This window comes from Carassius carassius, chromosome 19 (assembly GCF_963082965.1).
Source record: "Carassius carassius chromosome 19, fCarCar2.1, whole genome shotgun sequence".
Lineage (NCBI taxonomy): Eukaryota > Metazoa > Chordata > Actinopteri > Cypriniformes > Cyprinidae > Carassius > Carassius carassius.
The window spans coordinates 32,278,314-32,303,012 of NC_081773.1; the positions used below are offsets into that span (position 1 = coordinate 32,278,314).

At 39.5% G+C, this 24,699-nt stretch overlaps 2 protein-coding genes across 3 annotated transcripts in view; both read right to left on the reverse strand.

Annotated features, from left to right (window-relative positions):
* The window catches only part of asmt (acetylserotonin O-methyltransferase), a 13,398-nt gene extending 12,651 nt beyond the window's left edge, over window positions 1-747 (reverse strand). For both annotated transcript variants that reach the window (XM_059499444.1, XM_059499445.1), the window contains exon 1: window positions 610-747. In XM_059499444.1, coding sequence (XP_059355427.1) covers window positions 610-675 — 66 coding nt within the window. In that variant the 5' untranslated portion in view covers window positions 676-747. The remainder of the gene's footprint in view (window positions 1-609) is intronic.
* Window positions 748-2,848: 2,101 nt separating this feature from the next.
* Window positions 2,849-9,933, reverse strand: akap17a (A kinase (PRKA) anchor protein 17A). The gene is made up of 5 exons (XM_059500728.1): window positions 9,409-9,933; window positions 7,482-7,757; window positions 5,314-5,462; window positions 4,623-4,863; window positions 2,849-3,465 (listed from the first exon to the last, which is right to left on the reverse strand). The coding sequence occupies exons 1-5, from the start codon at window positions 9,886-9,888 to the stop codon at window positions 3,079-3,081; spliced, it is 1,533 nt and encodes a 510-aa protein (XP_059356711.1). The 5' UTR covers window positions 9,889-9,933; the 3' UTR covers window positions 2,849-3,078.
* Between the last annotated feature and the right edge of the window lie 14,766 nt (window positions 9,934-24,699).

A 24,699-nucleotide genomic window follows, 5' to 3' on the forward strand; every position in this document is an offset into this window, starting at 1 on the left:
ATGAAGAAATTCATTTTTCTATTAAGATATTTCTTTTAAGGAAATTTAGGAACATTTTTCACTTTGGAGCACAAAATCTGGCTTTAAACTTTGACCTATTTAAATTTAATCAAACTAAACTATAGGAGACACAAGGTGATTAAAAAGAGCAGTAATAATGGTGAGAGCATGCACTTTCATTGATAGACTCATATAAAGTTTCTGAAAGAAGTCTCTTCTGTTCACCAAGACTGCATTTATTTGATCATTTTATTTTTAAGGATTCACAGATGAATAGAAATAACAGAATAACAGCATTTATTTGAAATAGGAATCTATTGTAACATTATGAACGTCTTTACTGACACTTAATGGACAAAATTCAGCATTGCATCACAGAAATAAATTATATTTCAGCATTTATTCACATAGAGAACAGTTGTTTTGAACTGTAATAATATTTTCTTATTTTAACAGTATTTTTGATCAGATAAATCCAGCTTGGTGAGTTTACTCTGAACTCTAGGAGTGTGAACACTGTTGTAAGAGCTCACAGGTGTTATATTCTCCTCACACACACATTAATGTGATCTAACTGTATAAAAGCACGGATGTGAATGTGAACAGTACCTTTGACACCAGGAATCCCTCCATGTACTGCAGGATCTTTCTGGGGTACGGCTCTGCTCCGGCCATGATCAGTGTGTGTGAAACACTGAGGAACGCAGGCTCTTACACACACTTAATCAGATTACACAGATTATCTGCGTCCAGATTGAACACACACAATCCAGAGACTTTAAACTCTGTTCAGAGACTGAACGAATGAATCTGATTCAGCAGAACAACAGGATCATCCCGACCTGAAGATCCTCCGCATCATTACAATCACACTAATCAACTCTAGTCATTAAGAAGACACTATTTTTACCCGTGTCTTAGAGCGGCTCTGAACCTGCTGAAATCACTGCCACTTCTGGGGTTTTCTGCTTTAAAATGCTTTTTATATGATCCACGGTTACTTTAGTATATTTTAGATGTTATCAGTTTGTGTTTCTACATATTCTGTTTGTTTTTTCTTTTTTTACTTTTCTGTAATTTTTTTATGTCATTTTTATTTCAGTTAGTAAATTTAGTATACAATCAAGTTAAACAAAACAAAAATATGAAAAAAAGCTTTTTTTTTTACATTTTAGATTTATGTAACGAAGTTTTTTTAGTCTTTAGTTGGTTTCAGTTTTACTTGCATAACTTTGATATAACTTTTACATTTATGAAATGGCAGATGGTTTTATTCAAAGAAACTTTAATGTAAACATTTACTTCTTTTTAACATTTAATTCTGGGTTTTAACCAGTTGATGAAAACCTAATTATTAATCCTAATTAAAAATTTATATATTTTTAAATTAAAAACAACCAGAATAAAACACTTGCTAAAAAGAATAATGTTATAATAATATGATTAAATATGAAAAATATGTTTTTTGTTATGATGAATGTCATTAACCAACACAAGAGAACTGTGAAACTGCAAAAATATTAAATTATTGAAATATTAATCTTAAATCTCAGGGTAATTTTAGCTCAAATGGAGTTGAAGGACAAAAAGAAACCAGATCATTAGTCATTATTCAGACACAAAACAAGCAGTTTTTGACTTAATGAGAAATAAAAATAAATATGAAAAAAAAAAAGAAATGTAAAAAAATCTTTATGGTCCTAAAAGGCTTCATGTTCTTTATGAAAAACAATTTGTTGGGGAAAAAACTAATAAACAAAAAAAATTATAATAATTAAAAAAAAAACATTTAAATATAATAAAATAGTTTAATGGACAAAAAAATAAAAATTAAAAATTAGAAAATGTATATATATGTATATACACACAAACACATACATGTATATAAAAAATATCTTCATGCTCTTTCTGAAACTCATCAGAGTAAAATGACATCAGATTCCTGCTTTGATCAAAGCACTGCTTTATTGAGATCACACGAGTGACAGACATCAGAGTCTCAATAATGACTTCAAACATGTGCTTTCATCTCAACACTGCACTTGTGTGTGTGGATTCCTGTTAAAACCTTCTGTTCCTACACAAACCACACTGAGGTGCCTGAAATAAACACATTACAGTAACTCTCATTACACTTTCTACAACTTAAAATTCAAGTCAAGAACCAAGGATTGTAGTCTACAGAGAAGAGTAACACAGATCTTCAGCACAGACTCAGACACAGCTCAGTCTGTGAATCTGAAACTAAATCATAACTCAACTGTGCAGAAACACGGTCAGGATAAACTCAAACTAATGACACCCTCATCAAACCATCCTCCTCATACTTCACCTTTCACCTCAGAACCAGAAGAGATGACATCACACGAGGCCTGGATTTAGGGATTGTTGCATGAAGTGAACATTTCTCATTCTCAAGTTATTTCAAATGTAAGGCATTTATACATCATGCTATATATTTGTGTATCATTAATTTTAGTCAATTTTGTAAAAAAAAAAAAAAAAATTCTAATGAGACAAACAAATTCAAAGGCAAGACTTATGAATGCATTTCAGAAATTATACTGAGAATTTGAAGAGAACTGAAGTAACCATAAATAAACCCTAAATAACTGCAAATAAAACTAAAATTATAAAACAAAATGAAAAAAAAAAAAATCTTGATGGTCCTAAAAAATCTTTACGATTAAAAAAATAAAATAAAATAAAAATTTAATCTTATTTTTTTTACAAATAATTCAGAATAAATAAAAAAGTAAACGTTGACAACATTTGCTGGAGAAAAAAAAAAGAGAAAAAGAAAAACGAAAAAATGAAAATGTTAATTTTTAATTAATAAAAAATAGTAATAATATAACTAATTCTGATATAGGCGATGCAATTCGCTGGGAAAAAAATAAGATAAAAATAAAGGCTTGTAAAACAGGCTTCACATTCCTTATGAAAAACATAATTTGCTGGGGAAAATCTTAATGGTCCTAAATGAGGCCTCTCTTTCTCTACACAGAAATCAGTTTATGTTTCGTGTGGTATTTTGGGTGACTGTGACCTGTGTGTGTGTGTGATGAGGTGGTTCTCTCAGTGTCGTCTGGACCGGTGATGTGAGCGTCTGCGGCTGCGACTGCGGCTGCGGCTGTGTGTCCTGCTGCGTCTGCGTCGTCTGTGTTCACGTCTGCCACCGTCTGCTTCGCTCTCTTTCCGCTTCTCCTGCTTCGTAGCTTCTCTGGGCTCTTTGCGCAGGCTTTCCGTCTGCGTGGCACAGATCTGCAGGTCCAGGTGGACGGCTTCAGCACTGGTGCTCTTCTTCAGCAGGTTTCCCAGCAGTTTGTCTCTCAGCTGGCGCTCTTTCCTCTGCAGCTCCAGTGTGCGCTCTTTCTCTGCCTCCACGCGGCGCAGCTCTTCCTCCTGCAGCTGTCTGCGCTCCTCCAGACGTCTGCGCTCCTGCTGCTGCTGCTCCTTCAGCCTCTGCACACAAGCACCAGCTCACAGCTCAGCACAGACCATGACCTCAGCTCTTACAACATTCACCTCAATCATTTTTATTCATTCAAAAGCATGTGTTATTATTGAAATCATGAGTGTTTTAATTTACTATACATTTTAAGTCATTTGAAATATTTTTTTCCCCAAGATTTATCTTTTTATTTATCTAATTCCTTTTCCCCCATGTTAATGTTTAACAGTTTTAATGCTTAAATTAAATTTCAGGAACCAAAAGGCATGTCTAATTATTAAAGTAATAAAACGTTCAATTTACTGTTACAATTTATCAATAATGAAAATATTTCGAAAATCCCTTGGAAATCAGATTTCCCCCCCAAAATTGCATTTTTTTCTGTTCTATTTTTATTATATTTAAATTTTTCTACCGTATTAATGGTTAAATTAAAATTTGGATCATAAAATCAAAAAGAAATTGAAATAATGAAACTTTTTTTTTAAACAATATTACAACTCAAATTTAACAAAAATTAAATGATTGAAATCCTATGAAATAAGTTTTATTTTTTTAATTTCAATTTTAACTTTTTGTTCGTAAACTTTATTAAATTAACAATTTAATTTATCAACTTTTTTAAAATAGCAGGGCCCTATGAAATATTTTATTTATTCTTATGTTTTCTGTATAAATTTTTCTGGATTAGGCATTTAATTCAAATGTTTTATCAAAACAGGTGTTAATCAAATGTATTGAATAAAATACCTTTCATTTTTTGTCAAACGAAGGGCGGCACAATTAAGGTTTACTGTTAAAATTAACACATGGAAGAATCATCATGTTCATTACTCCTTTAAACATTAATAACTGTATCATTATTATCAGGCTTGAGAGGGATACTTTTAAAATGTGTTCCGTTACAGTTACTTTCAGTTAAAAAGTATTCAGTGATGTAATCCGAGTACCACAATATAAAAGTAATGTAATCCGATTACTTTTGGATTCCTTTTAGTCACATATGTAAACAAAGTCAAAAAAGCAATATCTAAGTACTTTTGATTTAAACTATAAACTTAAGCGGGTTGTCGTGAAGAGCTTTAAAATTAATTTGTATGAGTGGATTCCACATTCTGTGTTTATCTTTGACGAGAGCAGGTGATGTGTGTGATGTGGTGAAGTGAACCTTGGCTCTGCTGAGCAGCTCTGCGATCAGACGGATGGACTCCAGGTTCCTCTGCGCCAGCAGCAGTTTACGCTCCTCTGTGGAGATCTTCAGCTGGAGCTTCTTCTGCTCCTCCTCCTGCTGCTTCTTCAGCTTCTTCTGTGTCTTCTTCTCCTCCTTCTCCTTCAGCTTCTGCTCTCGCTTGCGCACTTTCTCCTCTCTCCTCCTCTCCTTCTCCTCCTCCTCCTGCTCGCGCTGCCTCCTGAAACACCACAGCGTTCACGTGAACAAACACTTCATTCACAACCATACAGATCAACAAATACAGAGCAACGAAGAGGAGACTAAACACAAGTAAAGACCGTCGCAAACACACACACACACACACACAAAAGTTGTGCAAAATGCAAAAAATGTAAGCAACATCAAAAATTATATTACTTCTTGCATTACTGGATGAATCAGTGTTTTTGAACGAATCTCTTGAATGAATGATTCAATGACATATGTTTTTGTCAGTCCCTTGTCGCCACCTACAGGCCACAAAAATGCACTGACACAAACATTATTTGAAGCGCAAGTTTTGATCACTACCAGGAACATCATATTATTCTGATTTCTGAAGATCATGTGACACTGAAGACTGGAGGAATGATGCTGAAAATACAGCGGAGCATCACAGAAATATGTGTGGTCAGTTCTGCTGCAGTACCTCTCGTCCTCCCTGCGGCGCTCTTCCTCCTCCTTCTCTCGGCGTTTCTGCTCCTCTCTCTGTTTCTCCAGCTCCTGCAGCTTCACTCGCTCCTGCTGACGCTTCTTCAGAGACGACTCACTCAGGTGTTTAGTCGTGTCAAACGTCACCTGAGGAAACACACCTTCAGCTTAGAAACATCCTCTAAGTATTAGTATTATTTTTTGCATTGCATTACGAATCTACAATCATTAAAAAAACTGTTCATTCTCATCAAGCATTATATTTTTCTACTAGTGCTAAAATAATTCAATAAACACAAATTAAAATGAAGAAATACTAGATTGACATAAAAATGATGACAACATGACAAAAGTACTAAAACATTAAAAATAAAATTAAAGTGAAAACGGACAATATGTTTATAAAAATAACAAAAGTTATGTAATATGTTTGTGTGCATGCATGTGTATATTTACGGCACACACATATATTACATAAACAAAAACTTATTTTGGATGTGATTAATCATTTCACAGCATTAATGAAAAAAACTAGTTAATTCAGATTATTAATAAATCCATTAAAATACTTAAAAAAAACATCACTACAAACTTCTATGAACTTCCCAACAGAAGATGGCATGATTACATTAAAATATAATATTAATATATGATTAAGTAAATCAATACACAGTGGGGTCCAAACCACATTAAAACCTAGAAATAAAGGTTTCCAGGACTTTAACTAAAGCCAAATATATATAAACAAAACATTACATGGAATAAAATAATCGTTCAAGCTCATGTCTTCTTTAAACGTAAAAAAACAATTAAATTATAAAATATTATATTAAATCAATGTTTTATGCTTTCATTTCAATGTCAAAAAATTAATTCACAGAATCCAGTTTTTGTTGAATTTTATTAATGTATTAAATAGTTAAAGATTTATGAATTCAGTTGATTCATCATGACTTTTGATTATAAAAAAAACACTTTTTATTTTAATAATGCATTAGTAAATTTTGAAATTACTATTAAAGGCAGGGTAGGTAAAAAAATGTATAAAAAACTTTTTTTCCAAATTTATTTAAACTTTATTTATATATCAATACATAATTAAAATGTAAGTACTCTGAAAAAGAAAGTGTAAAAATCGAGTGTCTGTAGACCTCTCACGACTGTTTTAAAGACAGCTCATTATTTCCATTCACTCCACCCCCTCCCTTCTGGGCTCCTATAGATTATTTATCTTCTCTACTACGGCTCGCTAAGTAATGTTATGTTAGCTATATTACGCAGCTACGTGTGCTAATGACACATGCTTCATGAAAAAAATATGTATGATCAAAATACAAAAAGAAAGATTAACCTGTCCAGCAGAAATAAAGCCATCAAGGAGTCACTTTTCAGCCCCTTGAGTTCCCTCAGTTCTCGCCATCGCTGGAAAGCCACGCCGATATTAACTCGCGTTTTATTTCTTTGTTTATCCAAAGACTTTTTGTTCATTGCCTTTTCTTGTACTGTTACTGTCTTCCTTTTTTGCCTGGTTTGCCTTCACTAACTGCATAGGCTGGTACTGTGAATTTTGCTTGCTGTTTCTCTGCCATTGTTTTGGTATTCCTAGGATCCGTGCCTGTTGAATTCCTCAAATCAAACGTGCACGCGCAAGTGGGCAGGTCATGTGTGGCAAAAGGGTGGTTGCCATGGTTGCGAGAGAGTGACAGTCGCCTAAGCCAATCCTATGTTTCGTCCCGAAATGGAAATAATGAGCTGTGTTTAATACAGATTAAACGGTCTAGAGTCACTCGATTTTTATACTCTTTTTATCAGAGTACTTACATTTTAATTATGCATTGATATATATAGAAAGTTTAAACAAATTTGGAAGAAAGTTGTTTATACATGTATTACCTACCCTTCCTTTAACAAAGATTAATAAATGCTACAGAAGGATTTGACCGTACCTTATTGTAAAGCGTTACCAACAAAGTTATCAAATGAAAGTTATGCCTTTTGATTATTAAAATTTACATAAAAATAGATAATTAAAATGTAATTAAAGGATAATTTGTGAAAAATCAAATATGTATTATTTTAGTTATTCAGGTGCTTTTTGATCACTAACGATACTCAAACTGAATCCAGAGTTGTCCGGTGTAAGTGTGTGAGGTGCAGTCAGCTGACCTTGATGCTGCAGGCCACGGCCTTCCCGTCGTCTCCCTTGAACATGAGCTTCATTCCCCGGAGCGAGTCCATGGCCCTGACGAATCCCGTGTGATCCTGATACTGAACGAAGCCCTCGAAGTTCAGGTGTCCTCCGAACGAGAAGGTGTTGAAGTTCTTCCCCGTCATCTCCTCTCGGTACGGGTCCAGCATGGGGATGTCCACGTTCCTGATCTTCCCGAAGCGCTGGAACACGGTCCGGAGCAGCGCCTCCGAGGGTCTGTCGGGAGCGCCGTCCTTCAGGAAGAACAAACACAGAAATACACGAGATTCATCAAGTCAGCTGATTAGACGAGGGTCAAAAACTATTCAAATAAAATAAGCGTAATCCTGCTTTAAATTGTTTCTGTTTTTATCGTGTTTAGTTTTTCTAAGCAAAAAATACATATCAGTAAAATATAATTCAGTCTAACAGTCTCGTCAGGACTATTAACAACAAATATCTATTTATGAGATATTAACAGACTAATTACTTTCACCCCAAATACTAATTAGCTGTAATTTGACATTTGTAAAATTTGCTGCTTTTTGTCAATACGAATGTTTTACTCATTTAAAACATAATACAATTTATAATGCTCCTTTATTCTTTTATATATTTTACTATGTACATCAGAACAAGCATGTTGTTATCATTTTTACATAAATATTGTTACACTGAATGACAATGTATCATTATTTCAACCAAATTTTGACATTTTATCCTCCAGAAACTTATTTGAATCCTTAAAAGAAGACACTTAACTTGCATTTAATGTGCTTTCTATAAACATAAAATCACGTCTGTAAATTTCTTTTTTGATGCCGACATCGAAATCGTAACTTTCTTTTGTGTTCAAGATTTACAAAATGCATATAATAAGCGAGTACACCATGAAACCATTTTCCAAACCGTGTTTTTAGCCTGTCGTGAATCACTAGGGTACACCTATAATAAGTGTTTATATTCGGACTATTTTAGATTGCTTCGGGGGTACCGCAGCGGAGTAACCCGGTACCGTTGTGATTCTTCATAGACATAAACAGAGAGAAGTAGTTCCGGCTACAATGTTCTTCCGCAAGACGCAAGCAGTTCTGTTTATTAACCGCTAGAGCGTCAAAAGTTACCGACTGCAGCTTTAAGTGAACGTTTTAACATTTTAAATGTAGCCAACATGTGGAACACAATATTGTCAATTATTGTTTGGTATATTTTACAACGAAATAATAACAGTTCCAAGGAAATCTGCGACAGAACAGGTGTTTCATCAGTGAACGAATCTGCAGCTTTGAACGATTCGGAGAGTCGTGATTAACCTTTCATAACTACAACCACTTGCTTCATTTCTGAATGAATGAACGCTTCACTCATTAATACAGTGACTCGCTGCCACCTACTGGAGAGTTTAGTAAAATTATTTTAGTTTAAGTATAACTTCGTTTTGCCATCATTTATTGCTTTATTATATCAATAATACACTTAATGAAATGTCAAAACCATGACAAAACATAATATATAATTAAAGCTAGAAAAACGTTGGCTAAATGCACCTGTAAATCAATTTAAGTGATCAAATATTGTCCCTCAATAGAGAAGATGTGAAAAAACACTTGCATCCTCTCTACTTCTAACCACTTGTTTTCTTTAAAAAATTAAAAAATAAATGTTTAAAAAATAAAAGCTTTTCTAATCTTTTTGTATGCCATCTATTTATTATACCATTAACAAAAGCAAAAGCAGGCCTCTGACACAAGCCTGCTCTGGTTTTCTTGTTGTTTCTTGTATAATTGTAGGGTGTTACTGAGACGTGTGTCTTCATTTCTAATCTCTCTGTATAGAAGCGTCTGCTGAGTGACTGCATGTAGATGAATGGGTGTTAAAGCCGGTCATCCGGTCACGTCTCCTCACCTTGGTGGAGAACCACTTGCACGGGAGTCCCTCCAGGTGAATGGTGTCGGGTCTCTCTCCGGGGACCGTCTCGTTCATGTCCTTGGCGTCTCTGAAGAAGGAGTCCCAGTCGTGGCGTGTGGGGAAGTCAGTCTTGTGCTCGACGGCGCGGATCTTCAGGACGTCGGTGAAGCCGCTCAGCTTGATGCTCTTGCCCTCCAGCTTGGCCAGCGAGCGCTTGACGGCGCTCCGGTTCTCCACCTCGCCCTCGAAGCGCAGGAAGTCCATGGAGCTCTTGGAGATGCGCAGCGAGGAGAACGTCTCCGGGTGCACCATGGCCTTCAGCCGCTCCATCACCTCCCAGTTAGAGATGGACTTACCGGGCGTCTTGAGGTGCGGCAGAGCCACGCTGACCGTGATCCTGGAGATGGGCTTGAGATAGAGACTGAGCTCGGGACACAGGTCCACCGCTTCAGCCGTGTCGCTCACCACAGACGTCATTCTGGAGGCGCTTCTGCTGAACGCTGCACACACACACACACACACACACACACAGCACTCATTTATAACGGAGCAGAGCTTCTGAAGAAACAGATGATCATTGTGCAGTAATCTCAATCAGACTGCAGGATTAGTTTGAAAAAGAACTAGTAATAAAACTATAAATATTAAAAGCTCACGTTTGCATGCTATAGTCAGAATAAATACATTTAAAAAAATTATGTATGGCAGGCCGATTTAGAGAAAAATCACCTTTAATTAAAAACAATAAAAAAAGATAACGTAAATAGACAGACACTTGAAAGAAATAATTAAAATACATTTCAATTAATTTAAAAAATGTTTACTTAAATAAAAATGCAAGTTATGCTTTCAGTTAAAATATTTATCTCAGTTGGCAAGGCAGAATTTCTTACTCTGTTTTTGTTTAAAGTAGTAAAAATGGCCGAGATTGAAAATAACTAAACAAATAAAACGAAAAAAAGACAAATAAATCAAATAAAAAAACAACAACAAAAAAAATTACTAAAATGTAAACGAAAATGATTAAAATGCATTTGCATTAATTCAATAAATTGAACCGAAATAAAAACTTAAATAACTTAACAAATTTTCGTTTAGTTAATGTTTAAGTTCTAATATTACCAAAACTGAACTAAAACTATTAAATAAATAATAAAAACTAAACACATATATTAAAAGGCGACAGAAGAACCGAGTAAACTGATTCAAACACATGAATGTTAACTGCAGAGAGATGATTGTCCTACAGTAATACGTGTGGTGTTCTGAGGGAAGACTGAGAGACAGTGTCTGGTAATAATTAAGTGCTCGTCGTTTATCTTACAATGAACACACAGAGATGATGAAGCTCGTTTATCACTGTAACAGACACTGACCGCTCCTCGCAGATAAACTGCTCTCTCTCTCTCTCACTGAGATCAGACTCTTGACTCTTGTAGGTGATATATTACTAACCTCTCTGAAGAGTTTGGACCGAAGCATCAATAAACACAGCAGACCGCGCACAGCTGAAACTAACGGACGTGACGCCGCTCGCCGCTTCCGCATCCGTCACGCAGCTACCGGAAGTCACCGAGGAGCTCTGCTGCCCTCGAGCGGTCACTGTTTGACCTGCAGCTCAGCAGCTAAACTACAGTCAATTTACACAAATAAAGTTTTTATTATTATTATTTATATATTCATTTATTTTTTTAGTCTGTTTAAAGGTTTTCATGACAGACAAACTTTGTTAATGTCAGGTAATAAACTACTCTCAGATCAAGATTAAATCATCTTAATTCATCATAAATTATTCATTAACAATAAATAATACATTATTTATTTATTTTAATAAAATATAATAAAAATTAAATAAAAAATGATTTTTGTGTGTGTGGAAAGAGACCCAAATAAGTTCTTATAATTTATCCTTTAAAAATTATTAAAAATCACAGGCCAGAAAATTGCTCTACTTGATAAATTATTATAATTATTCCTCTTATTTATGACAGATGCAGTATATGCTCAATTTACTCTGAATGTACAAACATAAGTGGTTTGCTCATCAGTTTGTTGATGTCAGATAATAAAGTTACACTCAGATCGTGATGTAATATATATATATATATATAAACCTAAAATGATCAAGTAAAATAATCTATTATCCATAATATATCCTTTTTTTAAAAATATTTCTTAAAATATTTTTATTTAAAAGCAAAAATAATAATAATAAGATTCATGTCAGCACTCAAATGTTTTTAGCAAGAGTCCAGAGACAGATGAAAATAGATGCATGAAGAAAAAAATGTAAGAGGTTTTTAATGACAGACTAGTTGGTTTAGGTTGTTTAAAACAATTTAGTTTATGCATTTCTCTTGAATGTGTGTACGGTAACTGTTGCATACATGAAGCAGAAATACATAAGCTCATAAACGCATTGTGGTTGATGTTAAACAATAAAAAAATATTATTTATATATCATAACTTACTTTCTTTTCAAAACACAATAAACATTCTTATGACTTTTTAACTGTTGACAACCGGTTTGGTTGGAAAGTAAAAAATAAATAAAAACACTATGTTTCTAAGTTAGAATGCTTATAGTTTGTAGTAAAATCACATATATAAGCTAAAACATTTTTCCTTCAAACCACGCGGTTTTCACACACACACACACACTTTTTCTTTAAAAAAAGTAATGTAACTGATAACATTTGATTACATGTTTTATGACTTGTAATGTTTTTGCTTGGAGATTAAATACATAGAGTAGTTAGAGTTAGTTAAGGTGGTTTACGAAATATATCAATTAAATCTGTACGTGTGTGAAAAAATATTCAGATGTAACATTTTCATAATTAACCGCAATTTAATTATTTTTTCTATGACTGTAACTGATTACATTTTATTTTTGTAATCAAATGACATAATTTAGCTATATGTAACTAGTTGACCCCTAACACTGATTATGCATTCTGACAATAATAGATGGTGAAAGTGTTCATTATCCTCTTTAACTTTAAAAATGCAGACAGTGTCGCTTAACACTAGTTTGGCAAACAAGGGTTTGCTCTTAAAACAACCCCAGACCCCGACTTGAAAGCACCGTGACAAGTATAGCCAATGCAGAAATTTATTATAGAGATGTAGTAAGATAAACTCTGGATGCACGATTGACATGTTTACCATATTATTACAAGGCCCTGCTTACCTAGTTTTATAATGAAATATGTCTGTAAAATAAACAAACATACACACAATCTCCAGAATGGGGTCTGATGATGGGGGTTCATCATTTCATGATGAAGACAAACTGGATATTCAGACCACAGCAGCAGGACACGAATGTTTTTTTCTAAAGATAAAGACAATTATTTGGTTTCAGGACACACGAATCCTAATGGTTCACAAGATAACATAACAACGGTTGCTCCATTACAGCATAGCCAACCCTATTTTAGCACATGCACAATATATTGTATTATTCTTGAATATAGTCGTTTAGTCTAAATACGTGTTAACAGTTATTTATTGTTATTATATGTATTATATGTTTTTGTTTTACAAAGGGGTTCAATTTAATACATTTAACTAATACCTCATTCAAGCTATGTAGATCTTCAGGTCAGGGAACTACAATACCCATCATACACCTTTGCAAAGATTTCTACACTGTTTGTGAAGTATACGCTCCTTCCATGTTGTGATGTTACAAATCTCTTTTTTGTGATCTGTTTTAGCGATGCAAAGTCCGATTCACTTCTGAAAAATGATTCATTTGGACAGTTTGGTTCAATGAACCGATTCATATGCCCCTTAAGTCATTTTCGCAGTTATGTCAGTACACATTTTTCTTTCTTCTAACAACTCAAGAGTCATTTTATTTCCGTGAATCATCTAAATAAATGTATTGTGTGAACACATATTGGTGATCATTATCATCTGTTCATTTAAGTTAATGCTGAATCATCTAAATAAAGTTAACTGTGTGAACACATATTGGTGGTTATTGTATTTTGTTCATTTAAGTTAGTGATGTTTGTGTTCACAGTTTTAGGCACAGTGCCTCTGTCATTTGTTAAACATCGGTTTTTAGTCAGTTACAAAAGTGTCAGTCATTAAATTTTTGTATTTTTAACTAACCTAATTATGACAGAGTTACAGGTTTCGGGTGTTTTTGGTGAGTGTAAGCTGTGAAAACTTAAATGTGCCCCGTAAATGTGACAGACGAGTGTGTTAGCTACTCAAACCGTACACCTTGTCATCTTTTAATGAAATATTCCGGCGAAAAACACTAAGACAAATTGTGTAAGTGTTCATTAAGATGCCGAAATGAAAATAAGCGTACAACTATCCATAATGACAATAAGTACAATATACCCTAAAAACACAATAGCCCCTGCTTAGTACACCTAAATTTTGTTAGAGTGGTGAGATATTTACGTTTACATTTATTCATTTAGCAGACGCTTTTATCCAAAGCGACTTACAGATGAGGACGGTGGAAGCAGTCAAAACAACAAAAAGAGCAATGGTATATAAGTGTTATAACAAGTCTCAGTTAGGTTAACACAGTACACGAAGCATGGGCTTTTAAATAATATAATAAATAAAAATAAAACAGATTGAATAAAAAAGAATAGAGCAAGTTAGAGAACTTTACACACACACATATAAATAGATATAAACCGCAATGTTTTTCATAGCGTTACACTTTTTTTCACCATCCTAATTGCAATGGTTTGGTCTTGCACTTAGGGCCTTATACGACTCGTTTTCCCAGTTTTTCGACCTCAACAGCGCCGGTCCATTTACCCTCCATGGGTCTTTGTGCAGCGTCAGAGGACTTTTTCAGAATTCGATTCTTTCCAAGGCATAAACTTTGCCCCTAATCGATATAGAACTTTGTCGCCGAATGCGGATGTACTGTTTTAATTGACGATGAATTTCCGGTTTATAGATTTATTGTATAGTTTATTGTTCACAGCAGGCAACTGTAGCGTAGTAGTCTTTGTTGGTTTTAGTGATCGGACCCACCCTCAACCCCTTGTATGATGTACACGATGTGGGGGATTGTCATTAGGAAGTCATAAACATTGGTCACGCCCAAGATGGCTCCGCCCAAGATGATCAAGATGATCACTCGAGTCGGCCATGATATTTTGGTTTATGATTAAAAGGCTGGATAATAATAAGCAACATATCTTATCTCTGATATAAACTAGGATAATATAATGATGTTAAGTAAACGTCTTGAATGAAGACGATGTTTAAAGCAATATTTTAATACCCAAATTCACAGAAATATTGCTTTGTATGAACAAAGAGACCCACTTACACGAGACCAAAAAACTGGGAAAACGAGTCGTATAAGGCATGATTTACATGTGATTACATGTAAATGTGATTACTGTGATATCTGTCATATAAAAGCACATCAAAAAACGACCATTACAGTTGTACAACCATAGTTAGTTTGATGATTATTGTATTGTTGTATTGATTATTAATATACCATAGTAAAACTACAGTTACTGTGGTAAAAGCATGGTAAATTGCCCGTTCCTGGGTTTTAACTTCAAATTTAATTTGTTACTGTTGTACGTGTCGTGGTTACCATGATTTTACTACAAATTTACATCTTTGGACCTGAAATGAATATATTGAAAGTCTATGGTACGTCACGTGACCAACAGAGTTTAATCACACTAGTTAGCAGCTGTGTTCATTTAGTTAAACGCAATGAAACTCAAAGACAGCCTCGGATGACTGATATAATACAGCGAGTAAACAATACGGCGCTAATCTGATTAATAAAGAAGACAGAATACATTTTATAACAGGCATTAAAAGAGCGAATTTACTTCTAAGTTACTCACCGAACCTGTGGAAACATGTAAACTGATGACAAGTATCGCGATGTGTGCTGAATGAGACTTCTTGAACGTGATTTCATAGTGATAAACTATGAATAAGCGATAAGCGAGAATGGGTTGTAAGAAAACGGTTAAACTGCTTACTTGCACGTGCCTTGGAGCGTTGTTAAACGTACTCGGTTACTAACGTAACCTCGGTTCCCTGAGATGAGGGAACGAGTACTGCGTAAGCTAGCTTACGCTATGGGAAAAGGTCCCCTTTTCTCGAGAATATGAAGCCAAAAATTATCCTTAATTTTTAAATAATGTAAAACGCAGTGCTGCAGCACAGCAGACCCAAGCGAAGCGGCTCGCGCGCTTATTGGCTGTGCTGCGGCAACTGCAGCAACCCATGGTGAGGCGGCAGAGAGTAACGAACCAATGGGGGCGCTTCGCGCCCATTGGACGTCAGAGCGCGCCAAAATAGGCGTGGCTGGAACTATATAAGCCACCGCTTCACCATAGGGATCAGGTTTTAAATCGACTGAAGCGATCACCCGGTCCGAGCACATAGCACGGCAGGTTACGCAGTACTCGTTCCCTCATCTCAGGGAACCGAGGTTACGTTAGTAACCGAGTACGTTCCCTTTCGAGAGTACTCTCGTACTGCGTAAGCTAGCTTACGCTATGGGAACACAATGTAAAACGCCGTGCGTGCTCGGGAACTTCGACCTGTCACAGCCCGAGGCGAGAGCTCGGGGCTTTATAGCAGGAGAAATCCCAGTCCCAACAGCCAACCTTAGTGAGCTTTATATAGGGAACGAAAAAAGGGGGAAGTGATAAGGCTTAGCACGTCTATATAGAAAGTACCCTGGCCTGCAGGGCAGGGACTTGCAGATTATAGAATCTAATAAATGTGGACGGAGAGGCCTAGCCTGCCGCCGCACAGATATCATCTAGTGGTATCCCGCAGGACCACGCCCATGACGAGGCCATACCTCGGGTGGAATGGGCTCTGATGCCGAACGGGCAGTGAAGGCCCTTAGATTTGTAAGCCAGCGAGATAGTGTCTACTATCCATCGCGATAGGCTTTGCTTCGTGGTGGCGAGACCTCGGGTGCGCCCACCAAAGCATATGAAGAGCTGGTCCGACCTCCTGAATAAGGCAGAGCGCGCAATATAGGTTTTAAGAGCCCTGACGGGGCAGATGAAGCTCGCGTTGCTTTCGACGCTTTGCGAGGAAAGGGCTGACAGCGAGATGACCTGCGCTCTGAACGGTGTTGAGAGCACCTTGGGGACATAGCCGTGTCTTGGTCTGAGAATGACTCTGGAGTCATTAGGCCCAAACTCGAGACAGTCAGCGCTTACAGATAGCGCATGTAAATCCCCCACTCGCTTGACTGAGGCCAGAGCCAGTAGAAAAGCGGTTTTGAATGAAAGAAGCTTCATATCGACAGACTGAAGCGGTTCAAAAGGGGGGCCCTTTAAGGCCTCTAGGACCGTAGACAGGTCCCAGGAAGGGATTGAAGGGGTCGGGGAGGGTTCATCCGACGAGCTCCCTTAAGGAAACGAATGACCAGTTCGTTTTTTCCCAGTGATAGGCCGGCCACCGGAGCATGAGAAGCTGCAATGGCTGCCACATACACTTGGAGCGTAGACGGGGATCTGCCCACATCTAAACGCTCCTGTAGGAAGGAGAGTATCTCCGTCACGTCACATAAGTGAGGGTCTAGGTTCCGTGTCCCGCACCAGGTGGAGAACACTGACCATTTCTGCGCGTATAGGCGCCTGGTTGAGGGCGCTCTGGCTTCCGTAATGGTCTTTAACACTCCCTCAGGGAGGTTCCCGGGTACCCGTTGAGGGGCCATACATGAAGGGCCCAAAGTTTGGGGTGGGGATGCCAGAGCGCGCCCTTCAGCTGCGTGAGGAGATCTTTCCGCAGCGGTATTGGCCATGGGGCTGTACTGGACAGCTGCATACTAGCAGCATAGCACATCTGCTCTTCCTGACCCGATCGATGACCTGCGGTAGCATCGTGACCGGTGGGAAGGCATAAAGCGGGCGTCTGGGCCAATCGAGGGCCACCGCATCCCTGCTCTTTGAAAAATATATTGGGCAATGAGCGTTGTCTTCTGAGGCGAAGAGGTCGACCTCTGCCCTGCCGAAGATGCTCCACATCAACTGAACCGTCTGTGGGTGAAGAGACCACTCCCCAGGGGGAACATTCGCCCTGGAAAGCATGTCCGGGCCCTGGTTCAGGATGCCAGGTACATGCGCTGCCTTTAGCGAGCGCAGATTGTAATGTGCCCATGTCAGAAGACGCTCGGTCAGGGTGTGCAAGGTTTCTGACCTGACACCACCCTGGCGATTTATGTAGGCCACCACTGACATGCTGTCTGATCTGACCAGAACGTGGTGGCCCTTTAAAAATGGGAGGAAAGCTTTCAGGGATAGTTCGACCGCTATCATCTCCAGACAGTTTATGTGTAACAGTCGCTCCGGGCTCGACCAGAGGCCGGAGGCAGACCTGCCCTCGTACAGGGCGCCCCAACCGAGGTTGGATGCATCTTTCGAGACTACTTTCCATTTCGAGACAGCGCCCGTGCTTACGCCTAACTGATACCAGTTGGCTATTTTCCAAGGGGCCAGAGCTGTGATGCAGCCGTGGGTCACCCTGATGCGCGCGCGGCCGGAAATCCAGGCGCGCGCTGGAACACGGTCTCTCAGCCAGCGCTGTAGTGGGTGCATGCGCAGCAGGCCCAGTTTGAGAACCGCAGAGGCTGATGCCATCAGACCTAGCATTTCCTGAAATCGTTTGAGCGGGTAAAGAGACCCGGCTTTGAACGACACGGCTAAATGCTGAATAGTGAGAGCGCGCTGTGACATCAGATGCGCTGTACATGTCACAGAGTCTATGTCTATCCCCAAAAAGGAAATCTTCTGGCTGCCCCTCGAAGGCGAATCTCAAGAATGGCCTGTGATGGGGTGCTATTTGAATGTGAAAGTAAGCGTCTTTCAGATCCACTGAGAAAAACCAATCCCTCGGGTGAATTTGCGCGAGTATTTGTTTGGTAGTTAACATTTTGAACGATCGCGTCATAAGCGCTTTGTTCAAACGTCTGAGATCTAGGATGGGTCTGAGACCGCCATTCTTTTTTGGTACGAGGAAGTAGCGGCTGTAAAAGCCTGACTCGCGCTGCGCAGGGGGGACAGTTTCTATCGCCCCTTTTGCAAGAAGGTTTATTAGTTCGGCGCGAAGGACGTGTGTCATTTCGCTTTTCACTTTCGTTTCGACCACGGCGCGAAAGCGCGGCGGTCTGCGAGCGAACTGGAGCGAGTAACCTCGTTTTATTATATTCAAAACCCAATTTGATATGCCGGGGATGGCCTGCCATGCAGCGGCTCGTGCGGCTATGGGTTGAATGTGCTTCGGGCACTGGCCGCCTGTTATGAGGGGACCAGTAGCTCGAGTATGCTGTGCTTGTGACACTGTGGTGACAGCGCTTATTTGTAGGGTTGCGCACTGAGAAGTGGGCACGCGCGCTACATTTAGAGCACCTCCGGCGCAAGCGGGAAGGTGGGCATGAAAGGAGACCCGAGTGAGTCTTTGTGACACTTGGGGGAGTGTGTATACATGTAGGGGTGCGTACTGTGTAGTGGGCACACTGCCTACATAGAAAAAGCTCTTTTTGTGCTTTATTGAGGTCGCCGTGAAAACGGCGTTTGTGTGCAGGCGTGCGTGCATTGTAACAGGCTCGTTTACTGCAGGATAGACATCTCCAACCGCCTTTAGTGAGGGGATTGGAGGAAGCATGTGAGGTTTCTTGTGTGGTGGTCCGGCCGCAGCGGGACTTAACCACGGTCTTTTCAGCCCGAAGGTCAGGAGGGCTTCGGAGGCTCGGGGTTCAGCACAATCCTGGGCCGAGGTCCCCGTCTCTCTGGCGGTTTGCGGCTCGTAGAGCGAGAGCGGTGCTGGGTTTTGGTCGCTGGGCGAGACTGTAAGTCTGGCTGCGATGGCTTCGAGGTCTGAGGGGGCGGCGCATTTCTACGGCGTCCCGCAGCAGAGCTAGAGCGTTTCGGCAGGAAGTGTCTCATTGCCTGTGACGTTTTCTGAGCCTCAGTGAAGCGTTCAGCGAAACCCTTAACCGACTGGCCAAAGAGGCCGGAAGGCGAGATAGGAGAGTCGAGAAAGGCGGATTTGTCGGCGTCTTTCATCTCCGTGAGCGTGAGCCAGAGGTGTCGCTCTAAAACAGCGAGGCTTGCCATGCTTCGGCCGATCGCTTGTGCTGTGGTCTTTGTCGCACGCAGGGCTATATCAGTAGCGCTGCGGAGATCTTTAAAGCCATAGGTATCTGGGGCAGACTCGTCCAGGTTACGGAGAAGTCTGGCCTGAAAAACCTGCAGCACAGCCATGGTGTTTAGAGCAGCTTGACCAGCGGAGGTGTAAGCTCGGCCAGCGAGAGCTGAGGTGGTGCGGCACGGCTTGGATGGATGCACAGGCTTCGACCGCCATCCTGCGGCTGAGGGCGGGCAGAGGTGTGCAGCAATAGCCTCCTCGAGAGGGGGGAGGCTCTCGTAACCGTGGTCTCGGGCGCCGTCGACAGAGGAGAGCACTGACGAGACAGAAGTCTTCAAGCGTGCGGAGAATGGGGTTTTCCACGACTTCGTGAGTTCATTGTGAACCTCCGGGAAGAAGGGGGCGTTTCTTTGCGGAGGGGCCGAAGGGCGCCCCTGCAGGAACCATTCATCCAGCCTGCTTTTAGCGGGCTCGTCTGGAGGAGACCAGTCGAGCTGAAGGTCGCTGACAGCCCTTGTAAGCACGCGAGTAAGCTCCGCGTCGATATCGGCGCGTTGTCCGGTGCAGCTGGGTGCTGTAGAGGGGGGGGGGGGGGGGGTCCGCAATGGAGCCCGACCATTCCTCACTACTGGACGCGGCGAGAGAAAGGCTGTCGTGTCTGTCCTCTTCCGCCTCAGGCGCTCCGAAGGAGAAGGGGGCGCTGGTGAGCAGGGACTGACGCTGCTCGTCCACGAAGAGGACAGGCGAAGGAGAGAGAGCGGGCGAGGCACGCGGGGAGTGTTCCGGCGTGAGCTCGCGTGTAGCAGTATGCTCAGGCATTCTCTGATCGCGGCGTTTCTTACGCGGCACTTGAGAGAGAAGAGGCGGAGCGGGTGGAGCATCGTGGCTGGTTTGAGCTAATCGAGCCCGCAGGGTCGATATAGCCATGTCGTCGCACTCAGGGCAGCCGCCCTTGGAGAGTGCGTTCTCAGCATGCTCGCGGCCCAGGCAGGAGACACAGATGATGTGGCGGTCCTCGCTGGGCAGAGGGCCTCGGCAGGAAGCGCAGGCCCGAGGCAACAACGCCTCGAATTCTGGAGGAAAAAAGTGTGATGCAGCGGCAAACACACTAGCTTTGAAAAGGATATAGTCACGCCGGATGGCGCAGCAGGAAGCGAGTGCTGAAGGCGGCGTCGAGATGAAGCACGAGCCGGCGTCCTCAGATCTGCGTTGCAGTGCTATCCCGCTGAGAGGCTTTTCGACGGCGTGTAGAGGCTTCTCCGGAGAAGACAGCGAAGTGCAGGTGAGATCGCTGAAGGAGATGAAATCTGATCCCTATGGTGAAGCGGTGGCTTATATAGTTCCAAGCCACGCCTATTTTGGCGCGCTCTGACGTCCAATGGGACCGAAGCGCCCCCATTGGTTCGTTACTCTCCGCCGCCTCACCATAGGTTGCTGCAGTTGCCGCAGCACAGCCAATAAGCGCGCGAGCCGCTTCGCTTGGGTCTGCTGTGCTGCAGCACTGCGTTTTACATTATTTAAAAATTAAGGATAATTTTTGGCTTCATATTCTCGAGAAAAGGGGACCTTTTCCCATAGCGTAAGCTAGCTTACGCAGAACGAGAGTACTCTCGAAAGGGAACTCACCTTTTAATGCCGTTTTTCCTGAAGTTGAGTGTTGCTTTGGTCAAACCCACCGCTGAATGCTGTTTTACCTGGAGTTGAGTGTTGTTAAACTCACCACTGAAAGCGCTAAACCTTTGCGGGGACTTTGATATCAGATTGCGAGGGGTTTTAAACATCAAAAACCAGTTGGAGGGCCAGATAAAATTATCTGGGTGCCGCCGTTTGACTCCCCCTGGCATAGATAATATTTTGTAGCCCGATGAGAAAAAAGGGAGTAAATAATTAAAACAAAATGAACAGCATTAGTTGCTACGTGGGAAAAGAAACCTGCTTTGGATGTATTATGCTCAGGACAACCGTAATTGCACTGCAATAAATTATTGGCTATAATAGGTCAAGGACCAACGTAATAGCACTGCTTATATGTTGGCATGTAACGTAATTGCGATTTGCAAAATAGTTTCCTCAGAACGTATTTCGTGTGATACAGGGTTGCTTAAATGCCCTGTTTCTTTCTTTAATTATTTTACTTCATTCTTCTGTCCACCATGGAACTGCTTGTCTATTCATTTTTACTTTACTTCTAGGAATAGATAACTTTGCCGCTCTCAAAACTACTTCCCTAAACTTAACATCAATTTTATTTATGTCTTGGTTTAGATCTTCACTACTTCCCACCTCGCATTAATACTCAAATTTTCCCACTTAGCTTTATTAAATATCCATTTAGCCTCTCTTTCCTCTACCTTCTCATCACTTCCTACATATATTTTACATAAAACAGGATAATGATCACTACCTATAGTCGAATCCTCCCATATCTCCCTCTCACAAATCCCTGCCACCTCTTTTGACACCAGTGTTAAATCAAGTGCTGAACCTTTGCCAGTGTGAACAAATATTCTTGTTTTCCTCCCATCATTAAGGCACACCAACTTGTTTTCTTCCAATAACTGTTCTATTATTTGTCCATTTAAATCAGTTGTTCCGCCTCTCCATAATAAACTATGAGCATTAAAATCACTACATAAAAAAATTGATTACCCACATTCCTACCCTTGTTTTCTACAAGGATTATAATAATTTATAACAGAAAGCTGCCCTTGATTAGTCCATATTATTAATATCATGATATACTCTTCTTCACTTCCTTTTGCAATAACTTGACAAGGAATATTCCTTTTGATAAACGTAGCACATTCACCTCTTGTACGATTTTCCCTATCACCTCTTACACTAATATAATTATTATTCAACAGCCTCTGAATACGAGATCTTATTTTGTACTCTGATCTGCTGAATCTCTACCTGTCTCTTCATCACTTCACATCCTCCACACGCCACACTATGATTCCCTCCGCAGTTACAGCATTCAGTTGTACTTCGCTCCTACATTTCTCCTCCTCATGATCCTCACCACATCTAGCGCACCTTCTTTTCTCTTTACAGTTCATAGCTGTATGCCCGAACCTCTGGCAGTTAAAGCATCTCAAAGGTTTAGGGACATACTCTCTCACATTATATGACATGTATCCTAATGTTACTTTGTTTGGAAGCATTTCATCTTTAAATTCCAGCAGCACACTTACGTACACTGTTTTGTATTATCCCATTTTTTTTATTATGTAATCTGCTTACATTTTTTAATTTTCCTCCTTTCAAGTTTGCTTTTATTTCATCCACATTAACATCAAATGAAGCTGGACATCACTGCCTCCTGAATCTGAACGCTTTAATGACATGCCAAAAGAGAAATGGCAGAAATGTGGAGTCACTCATCCATTAGTGATCCTGACTGCACACATAAAGTCCTGCGTCACAACCAAAGTTATTATAGTTCTGCATTTTTCATTAGATTTTAGTTTTATTTAGTTTTGACTTTTTGTTTTCAACTTCAGTTTAGTTTTAATTAGTTTTTAAAGTCTGTTTGCTAGTTTAATTTAGTTTTTTTTTTTTTTGAAAATGCTTAGTTTCAGTTTAGTTTTTATTAATTTTAGTTTTAGTTTTAGTCTTTTTTTGTAATTTGGGTTATTTTTCACGGGCAAGATTCAAAAAGGTCAGAAAAAGTATTTTGTAATAATAACTCAACAAAAACATCATACAATTTTAGAAAATATAAGTTCAAAAATGAAACCATAAAATGTACATTTGGGCATAAATCTGTAAACAGTCTCAACACTGAGTGACGTGTGTCAGTAAAGAGCCGTGAAAAGACTAAAGACAGACATGAACCGCATGTGTTCAACAAATTTCTGAACCACAACAAGAAACTTCTGTCAGACTGTCAGGGAGCTCAGTCTCAGAAAAGAACATGACGAATAACAAAAACAATAATGTGTGTGTACCGTGAGTGTGTGTGTGTGTGTGAATGGGTGAGAAAGAGAGAGATGGCTTTACTTCAGTCAAGCAATCATTTCTTATTGATCTTGAGAAAAACTGGTTTCTCCAGAGATGTAGTTGTTCTGTTTCTCAGGCCAGATGACAGCAGTCCACACAAAGAGAAGATGTGCTCCACAAAGGATTGTGAGTCAGGGACAAGTTTTGGATACACAGCTTCTCTAGATCTCTGGATCTCCAGAACTGCAATGGTGTCCCTGTTTGACTTCACAGAAACACTTCTCCATTTCAATCAACAGACTATCAGACTAAAGTGCTGTTCCAGCGTGTGCCAGAGATTTGTCACATCTTTTGATCAATTCTTCATCAGCTGCTGACGATTTCCTCACACCGTGTACTAGTTTTCTTGCTGTTGTTATGACTGATTGAATATTAATGTGCTTCATGGCATCTTTAAGTGTGAGCTGAAGGGTTTGGGCCAGGCATGGCATTCTCTGGAACTTGTTCTCTCCATCTTCTGGCAGGTCAAGTTCTTACCAAAGCAAAAACAGAAAACATTTAGATAATTTAAGCATTACATATAAAATTCAAAATAAAAATTATTCATACATTTTTATAATAATCCAATAATAAGCAATTTAAGCATTTAAAAAGTTTTTTTCTCAATCACTTTAGTAAATTTCTTGAATCACTAACATTTGCAAAGCAGTAAGTGCATTTCTCTCTCAAATGTAAATCTGAACGTCAGTGAACACGTCAGTGCATCAGAACGACAGAAAGTCCTTGTGTCCTTGTTCACAAACACTCAATATGTTCAGCTTGTTGTAACACTGTATTTTCTGATATAAACTATGGTTAAGATTTTAATGACAATGATTAAAAATGCACAAGGTTGCAGTTTTTTCTGTATATATTATATCAGTTTCAGCAGTAAAAAGTTATATAAGCGCGTCAGTTACACTTTTACTGTTTGGACTGTAATTTGGTGACAGAGCATGTCATTGTGATGCAGAAAATAAAAACACAATGGATATCTTAATCCATTTCAGACATGTATAGAAGATGACGTTCAATCATTCTGCATGTAGTGATTTAGTAAAATTATTCAACCGAGAACCAGAAGAAAACATTATGATCAACATGATAAGCAACTGATAATGCAGGAATCAGAAATGCTAATTATTATGTACAATGATTAATTGTACATAATCA